The following is a 15,230-nucleotide window of genomic DNA, read 5'->3' as shown; positions in this document are numbered from 1 at the left end:
TTGGTAATAAAATCGAAAAGTATATACTCTAAAAGACACATGGCGGACATGAAAACACGAATGCTTTCTCGCGTAGCAAACAAGGCGGGACAGAGTTGCTCCCAGATATTTATGTAGTAAGTAAAACATTAAAACAAAATGTTAGCAAAAAATAAGAATTAAGCGGCTATCAACACAAGCAAAATCAATTTCAGACACTTTTTCGACACATGAGTGCCGTTTCTGAAATTATTTTACACCTAAGAAATCTGAATGCTCCCCGAACATAATTATTAACACTCATGCAAACTACACAGATACAGAAATTCACAGATAAGCGGCATGTTCTGAGAACTATTACTGTGAACTATTTATTGCTTTTCCTGCGAGTATAATTATGTTGAGATGGACTGCCGTTTCAATTTCAACTGGTATCGTAATATTTAGATTTTTCCATCGCTTTCTGCTATTCTTTCGTGAAAGAACATTTGAAACTACGAGAAGTAAAATACCAAGTAATCATAATTTGTCCAGTTTTTTCAGCTTTGAAGTAAATTATTGGTGCTCTATCCTTTTGGAGCTAAGAATGAATCCAGCACTACGAGAGTTTGTAGAGCCACGCACAGCTTCACAGGTACTGTGAAGATCAGGATCATTCCGGACAGGTGGATCGTCTTCAGGAGCTCAGTCTACGGCGAGCTGCCTGAAGGAGCCGGTCATGTCGAAGACGTCGCGGCGCGCCTTGGAGCGGGCGGCGGTTGGACGCAGCTTCTCGTCCACTCCGTACTTGCCGTCCTCCAGGAAAAAGTCCCGCCGTGACTCGAGGCGTTTGCGGAATCGCTCTGAAACACACGAATCTCCTTTACTAACTGATTCAGTCAACATGGCTTACTCAGTAATGAAACAAAGCACTAAGCTCTATCAGAAATATCCACTCTTACACAGCGAGTCTAATAGTGTTCTTTAATGCGATAGTATGCCGAGTATTTTAATACAATAGTATTCCATCTTAGGCAGTTTATAACACTTAAATCACTTGATAATGGCACTTTGAAGCCGAAATCATAATTGTGTAGGTGTAAATTTAACACTGTGAAATAAACAACAGTCTAATGGCGGTATTCACTTTGAAGCTCTTATTTCTTTGTATTGGATCAGAGACAATTGCTTTCGGCAAAACATGTACGATGGTGGAATGATATAGAAATAATGGAACTTGCTGCATCTCAAAATATTCTCTTGCAGCTGCGTGCAACTGTGACTAGAACTTAATTTCTGTCATGAAACGGGCAACTTCATTAAAGTGAGCGCAATACATAGGTTTTATTTGTGCCTACAGTTCTGAAATATTTAAGGAAACCTGTTTCACTCATTTTAATGTAAGTTGCTGGATAAACCAGCCCACAAATTTCTAGCTACCTGTCACAAGTAGTTGAAGAGGAAATGGTATCTAAAACACTGCATTTTTGGTAATTTGATATCAGTGATAAGATTCGCCGATGAAATTTCTATGCTCAGTGGAAGTGAAGATTTGCCGGATCTCTTGGATGGGAAGAGCAGTGTAGTGAGAACAGAAGAAACACGAGAGTTATGAGAAATATCGGAAGTAAGAACAGTGCGAAACTTAACATAAGAACTAATTATCACGAAGTAGATGAAGGTAAGGAAATCTGCTACCTAGGCAGCAAGGTAACCCATGACGTACGGAGCAAGGACGACATAGAAAGTATACTAACACTGCAAAATACGCATTTCTGGCCAAGATAAGTCTACTAGTATCAAACATATGCCATAGTCTGAGGAAGAAAATTCTGAGAATGTACGTACGGAGTTTAGCTTTGTAGGGCAGTGAGGCGTGGGCTGTGAGAAAACCGCAGTGTAAGAGATTAGAAGAATCTGCGATGTAGTGCTACAAAAGAATGCTGAAAATTAGGTGGACTTTTAAGGTTTGGGGTGGTTATCCGCAGAACCGGAAGGAAAAGATCACACGGAAAAAACTGGTAATAACAACGGAAAGGATGATAGGACATCTATGAAGACATCAGGGATAACTTCCATGGTACTAGAATGAACTTCAGAAGGTAAAACTGTAGAGGGAGACTGGAATATATCCACAAATAAATGAGGACGTAGTTTTCAAGTGCTACTCTGAAATGAAGAGTTAGGCAGAGGAGAGAAATTCGTAGCGATCCACAAGCCAGTCGGAAAAAAAGAATTGTGAGCAATTTTCTTTAACGTGGCAACGTTAGGCGTGTGTTGGAGTTCACTACCTCTTTAAAAAACATGAACATCAACATCCTATTTGCATTCAACCATCCGAGCTTTCAGGTTGCTTATTTTAATCAAAAATGGCTCTGAGCACTATGGGACTTAACATCGAAGATCATTCTGCTAACAGTCATTGGATCTAGAACAACACGAGCAGTAATGTCGCGATAGGATAAGCCGCAACCGCGATAGGCTACAATCCGACCTTTATCAAAGTCGGAAATGTGACGGCTCGCATTTCTCCTCCTTACACGAGGCACCACAACAACGTTTCACCAGGCAACGCCGGTCAACTGCTGTTTGTGTATGAGAAATCGGTTGAAAACTTTCCTCATGTTGGCACGTTGTAGGTGTCGCCACCAGCGCCAACCTTGTGTGAATGCTCTGAAAAACTAATCATTTGTTTACCACAGCATCTTCTTCCTGGCCGCTAAATTTCGCGTCTGGAGCACTTCGTCTTCGGGGAGTAGCAATTGTAATGGCCAGTAGTGCTTTTGAACGAGATGTAACAATATTTTGTTGTCATGTAACATGAGTCCACATTCACAAGAATGTTTGGTTGTTTGTTTGTTTATGAATAAAATTTATTTATTGTACGCGGTCTGAGTATCAGAGAATGTTTTTAACATACTTTCTATTAAATATGCTTATAAAAATTTACTGTAGCACGGAAAGTGGTGAAGTCGAGTGAACTCATGTCTGTTTAACATCAGAACGATGTATTTGGTGGGGGTAGCCTGCAGCCAATGAGCACTACTTGCAATCATGTCTGTGGAACATAAGACCGATGTATCCTGGTGGGGATGGCCCTCAGACAGTGACGGAACACTACTTGAATCAACTAGAGTCGACACTTTTAGAGTGGTGCGTTCAAGCCAATGGTCGGAACAATTAGTTTCGGAAGAAGGGAGACCTGTCGGAGGTAACGTGAGAGGCTTCCTCGTGTAGGTGGTAGCTCCTGGGTGGTAAACGGCTGCCCCAGTGCAGAACTAACTTTTTCGCTTCCATTGTGGAACAGACTGGACAGAGTTTCGGTTCGTGCTCTTTATCTCTCGTGTGTTGATTGAAAGATCGTCATGCTGAAGTGTCAATAATTTTGATCTGGTGAATATTTCCTGTCTTGTCATCTCGAGATGCACTCAGCTTTTCGTGAGCCTTGGATGAATATTAAGCTCGGCATTCTGCTACCTTTCTTGATACCCACTTAAAGCGACTTCGTTTTTCTTGTTTTTTTTAAGGTTATCTTTCTTTTTAACTTATAAATGGTGATCTTAGTACCACTTTCCATTTATATGAGAAGGATCACTTGAATAAACATGATTGAACATAATTCTCTAGTGTCGCCTACATCAATTTCAGACATTATAATGGAATCCTTTTATTAATGAATGATTTATCCTTTGATAGTTTTGATTATTTTATTAATTCACAATTCTAGCCAATGCATAGACTACTTGGCTGCAGGATCACAGGTACGTTTAGCTGCAGAGTATGAAAGAGTGTACGGCTCGACGTACGACTTCAACGGTCCATACTACACAGAGCTGTGCATAGACAAATTGCCTGAGGTTCAACTAACCTCAGGTAAAATAGCGGAGTCTACATCTACATCCATACTCCGCAAGCCATCTAACGGTGTGTAGCTGAGGGTATTTGAGTACTATCGATTCTCCCTTCTATTCCAGTCTCTTATTGTTCGTGGAAAGAAAGATTGTCGGTATGCCTCTGTGTGGGCTCTAATATCTCTGATCTCTTCACGAGATATACGTAGGAGGGAGCAATATACTGCCTTACTCCTCGGTGAAGGTATGTTCTAGAAAAGTCAACAAAAGCCCGTACCGAGCTACTGAGCGTCTCTCCTGCAGAGTCTTCCACTGGAGTTTTTCTATCATCTCCGTAACGCCTTCGTGATTACTAAATGATCCAGTAACGAAGCGCCCTGCTCTCCGTTGGATCTTCTCTATCTCCGATCAACCCTATCTGGTATGGATCCCACACTGCTGAGCAATATTCAAGCAGTGGGCGAACAAATGTACTGTAATCTACTTCCTTTGTTTTCGGATTCTATTTCCTTAGGATTCTACCAATGAATCTCAGTCTGGCATCTACTTTACCGACGATCAACTTTATATGATTATTCCATTTTAAATCATTCCTAATGCCTAGTCCCAGATACTTTCTGGAATTAACTGCTTCCAGTTGCTGACCTGCAATATTGAAGCTAAATGAAAAGGATATTTCTTTCTGTGTATTCGCAGCACATTACACTTGTCTACATTGAGATTCAATTGCTATTCCCTGCACTATGTGTCAATTCGCTTCAGATCCTCGTGAATTTCAGTACAATTTTCCATTGCTACAACCTCTCTATATACTACAGCATCATCCGCGAAGAGTCTCAGTGAACTTCCGATGTTATCCACAATGTCATGCTCTTTGTTCATTAAACGACTGTGGGGAACTGTATCGAACGCCTTGCGGAAGTCAACAAACACGGCATCTACCTGGGAACCCGTGTCTATGGCCCTTTGAGTCTCGTGGACGAATAGCGCGAGCTGGGTTTCACACGACCGTCTTTTTCGAAACCCGTGCTAATTCCTACAGAGTAGATTTGTAGTCTCCAGAAAAGTCATTATACTCTAACATAATACGTGTGCCGAAGTTGTACAACTGATCGACGTTAGAGATATAGGTCTATAGTTCTACACATCTTGAAAACGTGGATGACCTGTGCCTTTTTCCAATCCTTTGTTACGCTACGCTCTTCTAGAGATCTACGGTACACCGGTGCAAGAGGAGGGGGTAGTTCCTTCGCGTACTCTGTGTAAAATCGAACTGGTATCCCATCAGGACCAGCGGCCTTTCCTCTTTTGAGGAATTTTATTGTTTTTCTACCCTGTCATCTATGTCGATGTCTACCATGAAGACTATTCCGAAAAATGAAACGTCTTTTACTGATTTGTTTTCAAACTTATCATTCCATACCAGTACGTTCTGGATCATGTGTCCTAAGCGACTTTAGTTTCGAATATCACGGATCCAGAAAACGTGGAGCGTATCTCCATTTCCGATGACGTAATGAGATGACCACCTCGACGACTCGGGGTCAGCGGTCACACGGTCTGTAGTTTACACGAAGCAATCTGTGTGACGCTGTTGGCGTCGGCATCCGATCACCATCCTTTCGGTGGGCACGCCATTGCGATTTCTAGAACATGTTCGTGTATCAACCCCCAAAGCAAATACCCACTGCTAGGTACCGTACCATCACCCACCGCTCGTTAGGCGCTTTGAGCTCGAAAACTGATCCAACTATCAACTAACGACTGTGCGAAGATACTGACGCAACCTGTCTAGTACAGCCATGCCGATTAACGCGACAGGACGCTTCTGGGAAGTGGGAATAAGAGTAGAGCAAAATTTCGGCACTTTGGTCGTAAGAAAATTTGCAGCGTTTCATTGTTCGTCAGGTCTAAAACAGACCTAAATCGGTTTCAGGGAAAATGACATCGTCTGTTAAATTTTACACACGTTTGAGAATACGGAGAAGCAGCTGGCAGGTGTGGTAGGCCTCTCAGGAAGCCACGACATGCATAAGGTGGCCCGGCCACAGGTGTAAGCTGTTCTGTATTCTGGGTATGTAGGGCCAAAGACGGAGTGGGCAGCCAAAAGAAACTAAGTGGCGCGCAGCGCCGTTGCTCTTCACGGAAAGGGACACCGCAGAGCAAAGAGCACCTGCGATAGGAAAGAACAGCAAGCCAACTGGTACTTCGTACAGCAGACAAGGAACGTTAGAAGGCAAATTTTTAAATAGTTGTAAGCGCACACCTAGGAGACATCTTTGCTTACCTTATGAACAGAATTTGAAGAAGGTCGAGCCTGCTAGAACGCCTGTTTCAGCTTTTCCCCATTGCCAACCAGAGACACGCACCATGGACGGTGTGTTTCACGTCCATCTTGGGCATCTTAGAAATCTTTCTAATACCGACGGGGCTTGTAGGAGCGCTGCGGTATTAAGGGATAATTTGATGGTGCCGATTGTGTGCCAGAAGTTTAAACTGTTTACCCGTCATGGACTAACACACCCAAACTGATGTGTTTTTATGTGAAAACACGAGCTATTGCTCCTAATGACTATCATTACTGAGTAAAGCGTGACATTTGTCAAAAATTGTGTATCTCTGGTTGCAAAACATTTTATGTCGTTTATTAAACGGCAATGATCACAAGCTAGACACACACACGATGATCTGTTTCAGCTACCCAGTATGTCATTCTCTTCTCCCACTACTGGACTGTGCCATTTGAAATGCAAACCATTATGGCGTCTCGGCTGTCGTCAGCCATATATCAGCCGATCTGCTAATGGCGCACAGTGGTCATCAATTGCTAATAAATGGGACAGGGTAAACAGTTCGCGGATTTTATAAGTATGCAAGGGAAACTTCACGAAGGGCTTGACTGAATCAGGTGATTGGGAGTTTCTTTCAATTTCTTTTTGGGCTGCTGCTGACAGAGAGAGACAGAGAGAGAGAGAGAGAGAGAGAGAGAGAGAGAGAGAGAGAGAGAGAGTGTGTGTGTGTGTGTGTGTGTGTGTGTGTGTGTGTGTGTGTGTGTGTGTGTGTGTGTGTTTTACACTCCATCTCTAGCTCCGAAATTAAGAGAAACTGTAACTGCCCTGTAAAAAGAAATAACCAAGAAATTATACTGAACGCGCAGTGCCTACGTCATACTGACACTGACGCCAAGTGCTGCCATTCCAGAACGGGTTATTACAAGTGCGCTTATATGTATACTGTCTGATCGGAAGTAAAAGGAAACCTATTGCTTGACAATGTAGAGTCGTCGCACCCTCGGCCTTTAGGGAGGCTCGAATTGTGCTGTGGACGGTTTCTTTGAGGTGTCCCAATGTCTAGAGGACTGGTATCCTATTCTTCAACTCCCGTCAGAGAACCTAGTGATGTTGGACCCTGGGGTCTGCAGCGAAGGCAGCGTTCTTACTCATCCTCAAGGTGTTCTATTCTAACAACCCTACCACAACAAAGGTGAAAAATTAATTATGATTGTAGTGTTGCTCACGCTGCTAAATATTGCATTTTCGGGCAACGACAAAGATATATTATGTGGCAGGTGTCATTAGAGCACAGTTAATAAAATCATTTCTTGGAATAACGGATAAACTAGGCACTCATCTTTTCGTGTTTCCTACGCTGGTCCTGTTTTGAACTCGTGGCTCAATCGTCGAAAATCTATGTAGAGTTGATTCCAAGCTCGGGTGCAAAGAGGCCTAGGTATTATTCTGCGATATTCAGAAGTTTTATACATGTGTTTCATAGACCATTGTTAAAGATTAAACTTTTGCGAGTTAGGACAATGGTGATGTAGAAAAGTAATCAGCACTCCGAAGTTAAGTTACACTTCTTTTTTATTACTTTTTTTTGCAGTATCACTTAACTCGTTCCAAAACATCACTTCAAAATATAAAACATACTTGAAAATATCTTCCTCACTGTTACAATGCACATTTCATAAACTGACTACAATTTGCATCTTTTTTAACATGACGACCAAAGCTTGACACTAATAACCACTTACACGCCCAAAAATCAGAGTTTCAAGTACGTCAAAGATCATAGTGACAAAAGAAAGAACACACAAAAATAATATCATTGCAATATATACATATCGATGTATTAATGAAATCAAATCTGAATGTTGTCACAGAAATGTGTTAACTGTTTTACAAAATCACAGTAGAATATTGCTGGTATCGAGAGGTTGAGGTGAGGTGCCGTAATGGTTACGTAATGCAAGTACCATAACACTATCAATTTGAGATCAGGACTTGGGACAGGCCAGTCCATTTCAGGAACGTTACTGTCCACAAACCATTGCCTGAAAGATACTGCGTTATGACAAATGTGCGTTGACATATGGGTTCTGGGCATTCACCGTCTCCGAACCGTTCGTCTACTGTATGCAATGCACAGTGCTGCAAAACGTGTTCACATCCTTCTGCATTCAGCGTTTTCTTAAGCACAGTAACGAAACCACACTGTAGGAATGGGAAACATCCCCACACACCATAACACCACCACCTCGTACTTGACTGTTGGCAGTGCACGTGATGTCAGTTAAGATTCTCCAGGCATTCGCTGAAACCAAAAATTGCCATCGAATTGCCACAGAGAACAGCTTGAATGATTACTCCACATGACGTTTCCAGTCATCCAGTGTCCAATGGTGTCACGGTTTACAGACCATGAAGTGTCGCTTAACACTGACTGAAGAAATGGACGTCTTACGAGGATCGGCTCGACGTTCGTAACCCATTCTCTTTAACTCACTAGACAGTCATTATTATAGATGGACTGCCTGTAGCACTTCAAAAGTCACCAATGCTTCCTTTCGCTGAAAGCGTGTAATTTTTGGGGTTCCGTACCTCAATTTCCAAAAACGGAGCCATTATGGGATCACTTTGTTGTCCACCTGTGTCTGTTGGAAAGCTTTTTTCTCAGCAACGGTAAATTAATGTCAGTAACTAAGATGTATAGTCCCCTGGCGATTGGATCCATAAAATTGTTTAGACTCCACCCCTGAAACGGTTTTTCCGAATACGCTGTTTAACAAAATATGCACCTGCCCGAAGTCGGCCTTTTTCACGCACCAGTTTTTTTTTATTGCGGAGGACGAGTTATTGTACGATGCTTGGGAGGAAACAAAATTCAAATGAAAGTTTGAACGCGTGTATTTGGAAGTTTGCCCCCAAGAATTTGGATTCTGGTGCAGAGACTGGAGATTGCGACTTATTGGCAGTGAGCAGCTTCAACCAAGGGTATTCAGCAATTCTGAAGACCATGACAACGATGGACGTCACCCTGGGACTCTATTCGAAGCAGTTCTCCAAACATTCTGACGACCACCGGATTCAAGCGGCCGAAAACCGCTTGTCACCGGCCGTACGCCGTCTATGAGGAAGAGGAAGGACTAGTTTGTGGACCTGGAATGCAGTAAGTTGGATAATACTGCATTTTTATGTAGTAAAAACTTCAAACGCGTTTTTCTATAAATGACTTATCGCGCGGTATGGTAACTACAAATCTACTGAACCGATTAGCATGATTCTTTGTTTCTGACGAAGCTAACTAAATTTTCTAGGAGTTTTACCACTTTTATTCCATCCATGGACTAAAAATATTTTTACTTGTCCGACGAAGTCGGAAAATCGATGAAGAAACCCTATTTTTTTTACAAATGGCTGCCATTTTGTTTCCTATGGTCCCAATAACTTAAAGCGAGGTGCAAGTCCTAAAGAATCTTATACACTTCGCTGACGTCAACTCAATTTTGATTTCAGACGAGCCGGCTGACCTGTGACATACCGCGCGTGCAGGTCTACATCAAAATTTTTTTTCCAGCCGAAAAAATTCCAGTTTGTTTAGGAAATACCAAACATTTTGACTAAATTTGACATTGATATCTGTAACACATCCACAGAAAAACATACTCGAAGACCATGCTTTCTTCGGGCCGAAGATGGTAAACCTCTCCTTAAGCTTTTAAAGTGAAACCACTCGTAGGATAGGCCCGTTTATGTCACATGTCTGATACTCGGAAACTCGCTGATCAAAACCTACAGGGCACTTCCCCTTGACCTAGATTCAGAAATTTGGAAGGAAAGGAGGTCTCACTGGACAAGTAGAGGACAAAAAGCAGAAAATTGTTAATATCTGATTATACCACACGTAACGGTGACTCTTGTTATCCTACTACAAATTTGCAATTTAGACATTCTCTGAAGTCTTGCAATCTTTGCTGCCAATGATTGGCGGTTATCATCTTCGATAGCAGGCAAGAATCGTAGAGACACTCTGCTCCCCTGGATGAACTGTGTACATACGGAACTAAGTCTGTACGCAACTCCCAGTGCTCGAGTCCCAGTTTCATCTGGCCAACTTTTTTTTACCATACCAACACACAATTTTTGGCGATCCCTGTCTGTCCGGACATGAGGTCTGCTGATCACGGTGGCTGTTATTCCTTCGTGTTTCCACTTCACGATCTCAACTCCGACAGTCTACGTGAGCAGCTGTAAAATGGCTGGAATGTCCCTGATGGGTTCTGTGACTAGTCCACATTGAAAGTCCCTGAACTGTCCTGACTGACCCATTCTGCTGTTATACAGCTTCTCTATTGACTGAAGATACCCTGCGCCGTTTTTTACTGTAGGGCCTGCCGCCCGTGACGTCTAGCGGTCAACTCGGCATTAGTTGGTCGTGCCCGAATACGCTTTGTCAGGCAGTGTACATGGAGCTCAATTAAGATTCCAATATTTAGAAGGTCTACCAGTACCACAGCAGGTTTCCGGCCAGAGGCGGAGTGGGAGCACTTCCTTATTGGCCGCATGGAGACCTGACCTGTTGGCAGTCAGCGCTCGACGAGCTACTTTTGTGACGTGAGATTCCTGGAGCTGCTGCTACCACCAGCAGGGGCCCAGATATCGCGCCGCGTGGAACACCAGATGCGTCAGCTCCGCGAGGCCATCGAACCACGCCTTCTGGGTAGGTGACCCCTTGGCTACCACCTCACCAGGGCGGGCAACGGCCTCGTCTTCTGTACGTGCTGCACCGCACGTAACCCGCGCTCGGTAACGGCGGAAAGCAGCTTGTGTGAAGCTATTGTGAGTAGTGTGGTCTTCTGCCTTTCGACAGGTCTTGTTATCGGTTAAGCGTCTTTTACTTTTGTCTATCCATAGCCAGTTTTTTTCATTTTTGAATATTTGTCTCCTTTTATATTTTCCAGTATTTGGTATCTTCTTTTTCGTCCACCATTCGTTCTATTCCTTCCTTCAATAAACAGACCCTCCTCAAACAATGTCCAGTCCAGTTCCGTTCTCTCTTTCTGTTAGCTTTCGGCATGTTTGTTTCTTATCCAACTCTTAACATTTCTTCTTTCTTTACTCGGTCTTCCCATTTCACTTTGTCCATTCTTCTCCATATCCACTTCTCTAGTGCCTCCGATCTTCTTTCGTCTTCCTTAATGTCCAGGTCTCAGCATCATATGGTGCAACGCTCCAGATGTAACATTTCACTAGTCTTTTACTCAGATCTTTGTTTAGCGGACATGCTTTTGCCGTTGCAATTATTTTCCTAATTTCTGTCGAGCGACACATATCATCCATTATTACACTTCCCAAGTAACTGAAGTTATTCACTTGCTCTATTTTCTCTCCCCCTATTTTCATACGGCATTTTCTCCCCTTTCCTCGAGTTACCATGCTTTTATTTTTCTTCTTATTAACCTTCATTCCATATTATTCTAATTGTGTGTTTAGATCATCTCACGTTTGTTCTATCTCTCTTGCACTCTCTGCCACCACAACCATGTCATCTGCAAATTTTATACACTCCACTCATTGACCCCCTCTACAAGCTCCTCTCCTTCCATCAAAACTTTATTTAATAATTTCGTCCAGATATATAACAGTGTTAGTGATGAACAACAACTTTGTTTTACACATCTTCCCAGTTCTATTTCTTCACTCATCACACCTCCTATTCTTACTCTTGCTCTCTGGTTCAGATATAAATTCCTAATTAGCCGTCTGCCCTTCCAGTCAACTCCATGCTTCCTTAGGATTTCCATCAATTTGTTCCATCTGACACAGGCAAAAGCCTTTTCGAGATCAATGAACGCAACATACATCTTCCTTTTCTTCTCTATGTACCTCTCCCCTATCAGTCTCAGTAGCCCAATGGCATCTGTATCTCCCACTCCTCACCTGAAACCAAAGTCCTCATCTATTACGCAATTCAGCTTACCATACAGCCTGCTGTTGAGCGTCCTCAGCAAGACTTTGGCTGCATGCGATATCAGGCTCACTGTTCTATGTTCCTCACACTTTTTGCTGCTCTTTTTCTTTTGTATAGGTATTAAGATACTTTCTGTAAAGTCCTTTGGCGATTTTTCTGTCATGTATTTTTGATTACATAATTCAATCAACTCCCTTTTCCCTTCTTTCTCCAATATCTATAACAGTTCCGCAGGAATCTGATCAATTCCCATTGTCTTTCCATTTTTCATCTTCTTCATAGATTCTTCAATCTCACTAGTTGGTGTTACATTTCCTTTGTCATAATCCGCAACTTCTTCTTCTTCTTCTTCTTCACTGGTCGGCTGTCTGCAGCGTATAGCCATTCTGTATATTCTTCCCATCTTCTCATTATTTCTTGGGGTTCACTGACAATTTTATCATCTGCTCCCTCCACTTCCCTGAATGTAAAATCCATTACTTCTTTGTACATTAAATCATATTTTCCTTCTTTCTACAATTTCTCTATCTTGTCACAATTTTCCGTCAGCCATTTCTACTTTGCTTTTTCTGTCTCCCTTCTTAATTCATTATTTAACCTTCTGTAGTTGCGCTTCCCTTCTTCTGTGTTTACAGTTTTCCATTTCCTGCTATCATCCATCTTGGTTATCATATCTGGTGTTACCCATTCTTTCTTTAGTTTTTTCCTCTCCATGACTCCAAACTATTAATGTGGTGGCAGAACCGACATCCAGACTGGGCCGCTAGTTTAATTCTATTTATAAATTATAAAACAACGCACTCGAGTGCGGCATTTGCAACCTTATACAGACTAAGTGCGTCAAATTCCACAATATTGCGTTCACGTCCGCATTATACAGTCTGTTTCTAAGAAGGGAAATCACACTGGACGAATACACGAAGTCTACATTACCTTCGAGACAATACGCTGGCGTAACTCGAGTGATCGTATACCTCCTAATATCGTGTCCGACCTTTTGCCCGGAATATTGCAGCAGCTAGTCGTGCAATGGGCTCAAGTCGTTCGAAGTTCGCTGCAGAAATACTGAGCCATGTGTTTATAGCCGTCCACAACTGCGAAAATGTTACCGGTGCACTGTTTATTATTTTTTTTGCACGAACTGACGTCTGGATTACGTCCCATAAATTTTCGATGGGATTCATGTCGGGCTATCCGGAACGCCAAAATCATTCGTTCCAACTGTCGAGCATGTTCTTCAAACAGCCGCAAACAACTGTGGCCCGATGGCATGGAGCATCGTCATCCTTAAAATTTCCACCGTTGTTTAGCTCCAAATGGAAAATGAATTTCCTTGAGACAGAGAAGCTGCTGTCCATGCATCAGCACGGCTTTAGAAAGCATCGCTCCTGCGAAACGCAACTCGTCCTTTTTTTCACGTGATATCTTGCGAACCATGGATGAAGAGTATCAGACGGATGCCATATTTCTTGACTTCCGGAGAGCTTTTGACTCTGAGCCCCACTGCAGACTCTTAACTAAGGTACGAGCATATGGGATTAGTTCCCAAGCTTGTGAGTGGCTCAAAGACTTCTTAAGTAATGGAACCCAGTACCTTGTCCTCGATGAGTGTTCATCGGAGGTGAAGGTGTCATCTGGAGTGCCCCAGGCGAGTGTGGTAGGTCCGCTGTTTCCTATCTACATAAATGATTTTTTGGATAGGGTGGATAGCAATGTGCGGCTGTTTGCTGATGTTGCTGTGGTGTACGGGAAGTTGTCGTCGAGTGACTGTAGGAGGATACAAGATGACTTGGACAGGATTTGTGATTGGTGTAAAGAATGGCAGCTAACTCTATAGATAAATGTAAATTAATGCAGATGAACAGGAAAAAGAATCCTGTAATATCTGAATACTGCATTAGTAGTGTAGCGCTTGACACAGTCATGTCGATTACATATTTGGGCGTAACACTGCAGAGCGATATGAAGTGGGAGAAGCATGTAATGGCAGTTGTGTGGAAGGCGGATTGCCGTCTTCGGTTCATTGGTAGAATTTTGAGAAGATGTGGTTCATCTGTAAAGGAGACTGCTTATAAGACACTAATACGACCTATTCTTGAGTACTGCTCGTGCGTTTGGGATCCCTATCAGGTGGGATTGAGGACGACATAGAAGTAATTCAGAGGCGGGCTGATAGATTTCTTACTGGTACGTTTGATTACCACGCGAGTGTTACGGAAATGCTTCAGGAACTCGGATGGGAGTCTCTAGAGGAAAGGAGGCGTTCTTTTCGTGAGTCGCTACTGAGGAAATTTAGAGAACCAGCATTTGACGCTGACTGCAGTATATTTTTACTGCCGCCAACATATTTCGCGGAAGGACCACAAAGATAAGAGATTAGGACTCGTACAGAGGCATATAGGCAGTCATTTTTTCCCTCGTTCTGTTTGGGAGTGAAACAGGGAGGGGAAGATGCTAGTTGTGGTACGAGGTACCCTCCGCCACCCCACGGTATGATGGATTGGTGAATATGTATGTACAGGGTGTTTAAAAAATGACCGGTATATTTGAAACGGAAATAAAAACTAAACGAGCAGCGATAGAAATACACCGTTTGTTGCAATATGCTTGGGACAACAGTACATTTTCAGGCGGACAAACTTTCGAAATTACAGTAGTTACAATTTTCAAGAGCAGATGGCGCTGCAAGTGATATGAAAGATATAGAATACAACGCAGTCTGTGGGTGCGCCATTCTGTACGTCGTCTTTCTGCTGTAAGCGTTTGCTGTTCACAACGTGCAAGTGCGCTGTGGACAACATGGTTTTTTCCTTAGAACAGAGGATTTTTCTGGTGTTGGTATTCCACCGCCTAGAACACAGTGTTGTTGCAACAAGACGAAGTTTTCAACGGAGGTTTAATGTAACCAAAGGACCGAAAAGCGATACAATAAAGGATCTGTTTGAAAAATTTCAACGGACTGGGAACGTGAAGGATGAACGTGCTGGAAAGGTAGGGCGACCGCGTACGGCAACCACAGAGGGCAACGCGCAGCTAGTGCAGCAGATGATCCAACAGCGGCCTCTGGTTTCCGTTCGCCGTGTTGCAGCTGTGGTCCAAATGACGCCAACGTCCACATATCGTCTCCTGCGCCAGAGTTTACACCTCTATCCATACAAAATTCAAACGCGG

General features: G+C 42.9%; 1 protein-coding gene across 1 annotated transcript in view; it reads right to left on the bottom strand.

Moving 5' to 3' along the window:
* Nucleotides 1-552: 552 nt before the first annotated feature.
* Nucleotides 553-15,230, bottom strand: part of LOC126284069 (alpha-tocopherol transfer protein-like) — a 131,575-nt gene continuing 116,897 nt past the window's right edge. The window contains exon 7 of the mRNA XM_049982698.1: nt 553-821. Coding sequence (XP_049838655.1) covers nt 664-821 — 158 coding nt within the window. The 3' untranslated portion in view covers nt 553-663. The remainder of the gene's footprint in view (nt 822-15,230) is intronic.

The sequence above is a fragment of the Schistocerca gregaria genome, chromosome 8, assembly GCF_023897955.1.
Source record: "Schistocerca gregaria isolate iqSchGreg1 chromosome 8, iqSchGreg1.2, whole genome shotgun sequence".
In the NCBI taxonomy this organism is placed as follows: domain Eukaryota; kingdom Metazoa; phylum Arthropoda; class Insecta; order Orthoptera; family Acrididae; genus Schistocerca; species Schistocerca gregaria.
Note: the sequence above shows the minus strand (reverse complement) of the source record. Positions and strands in the feature narration are given on the sequence as shown.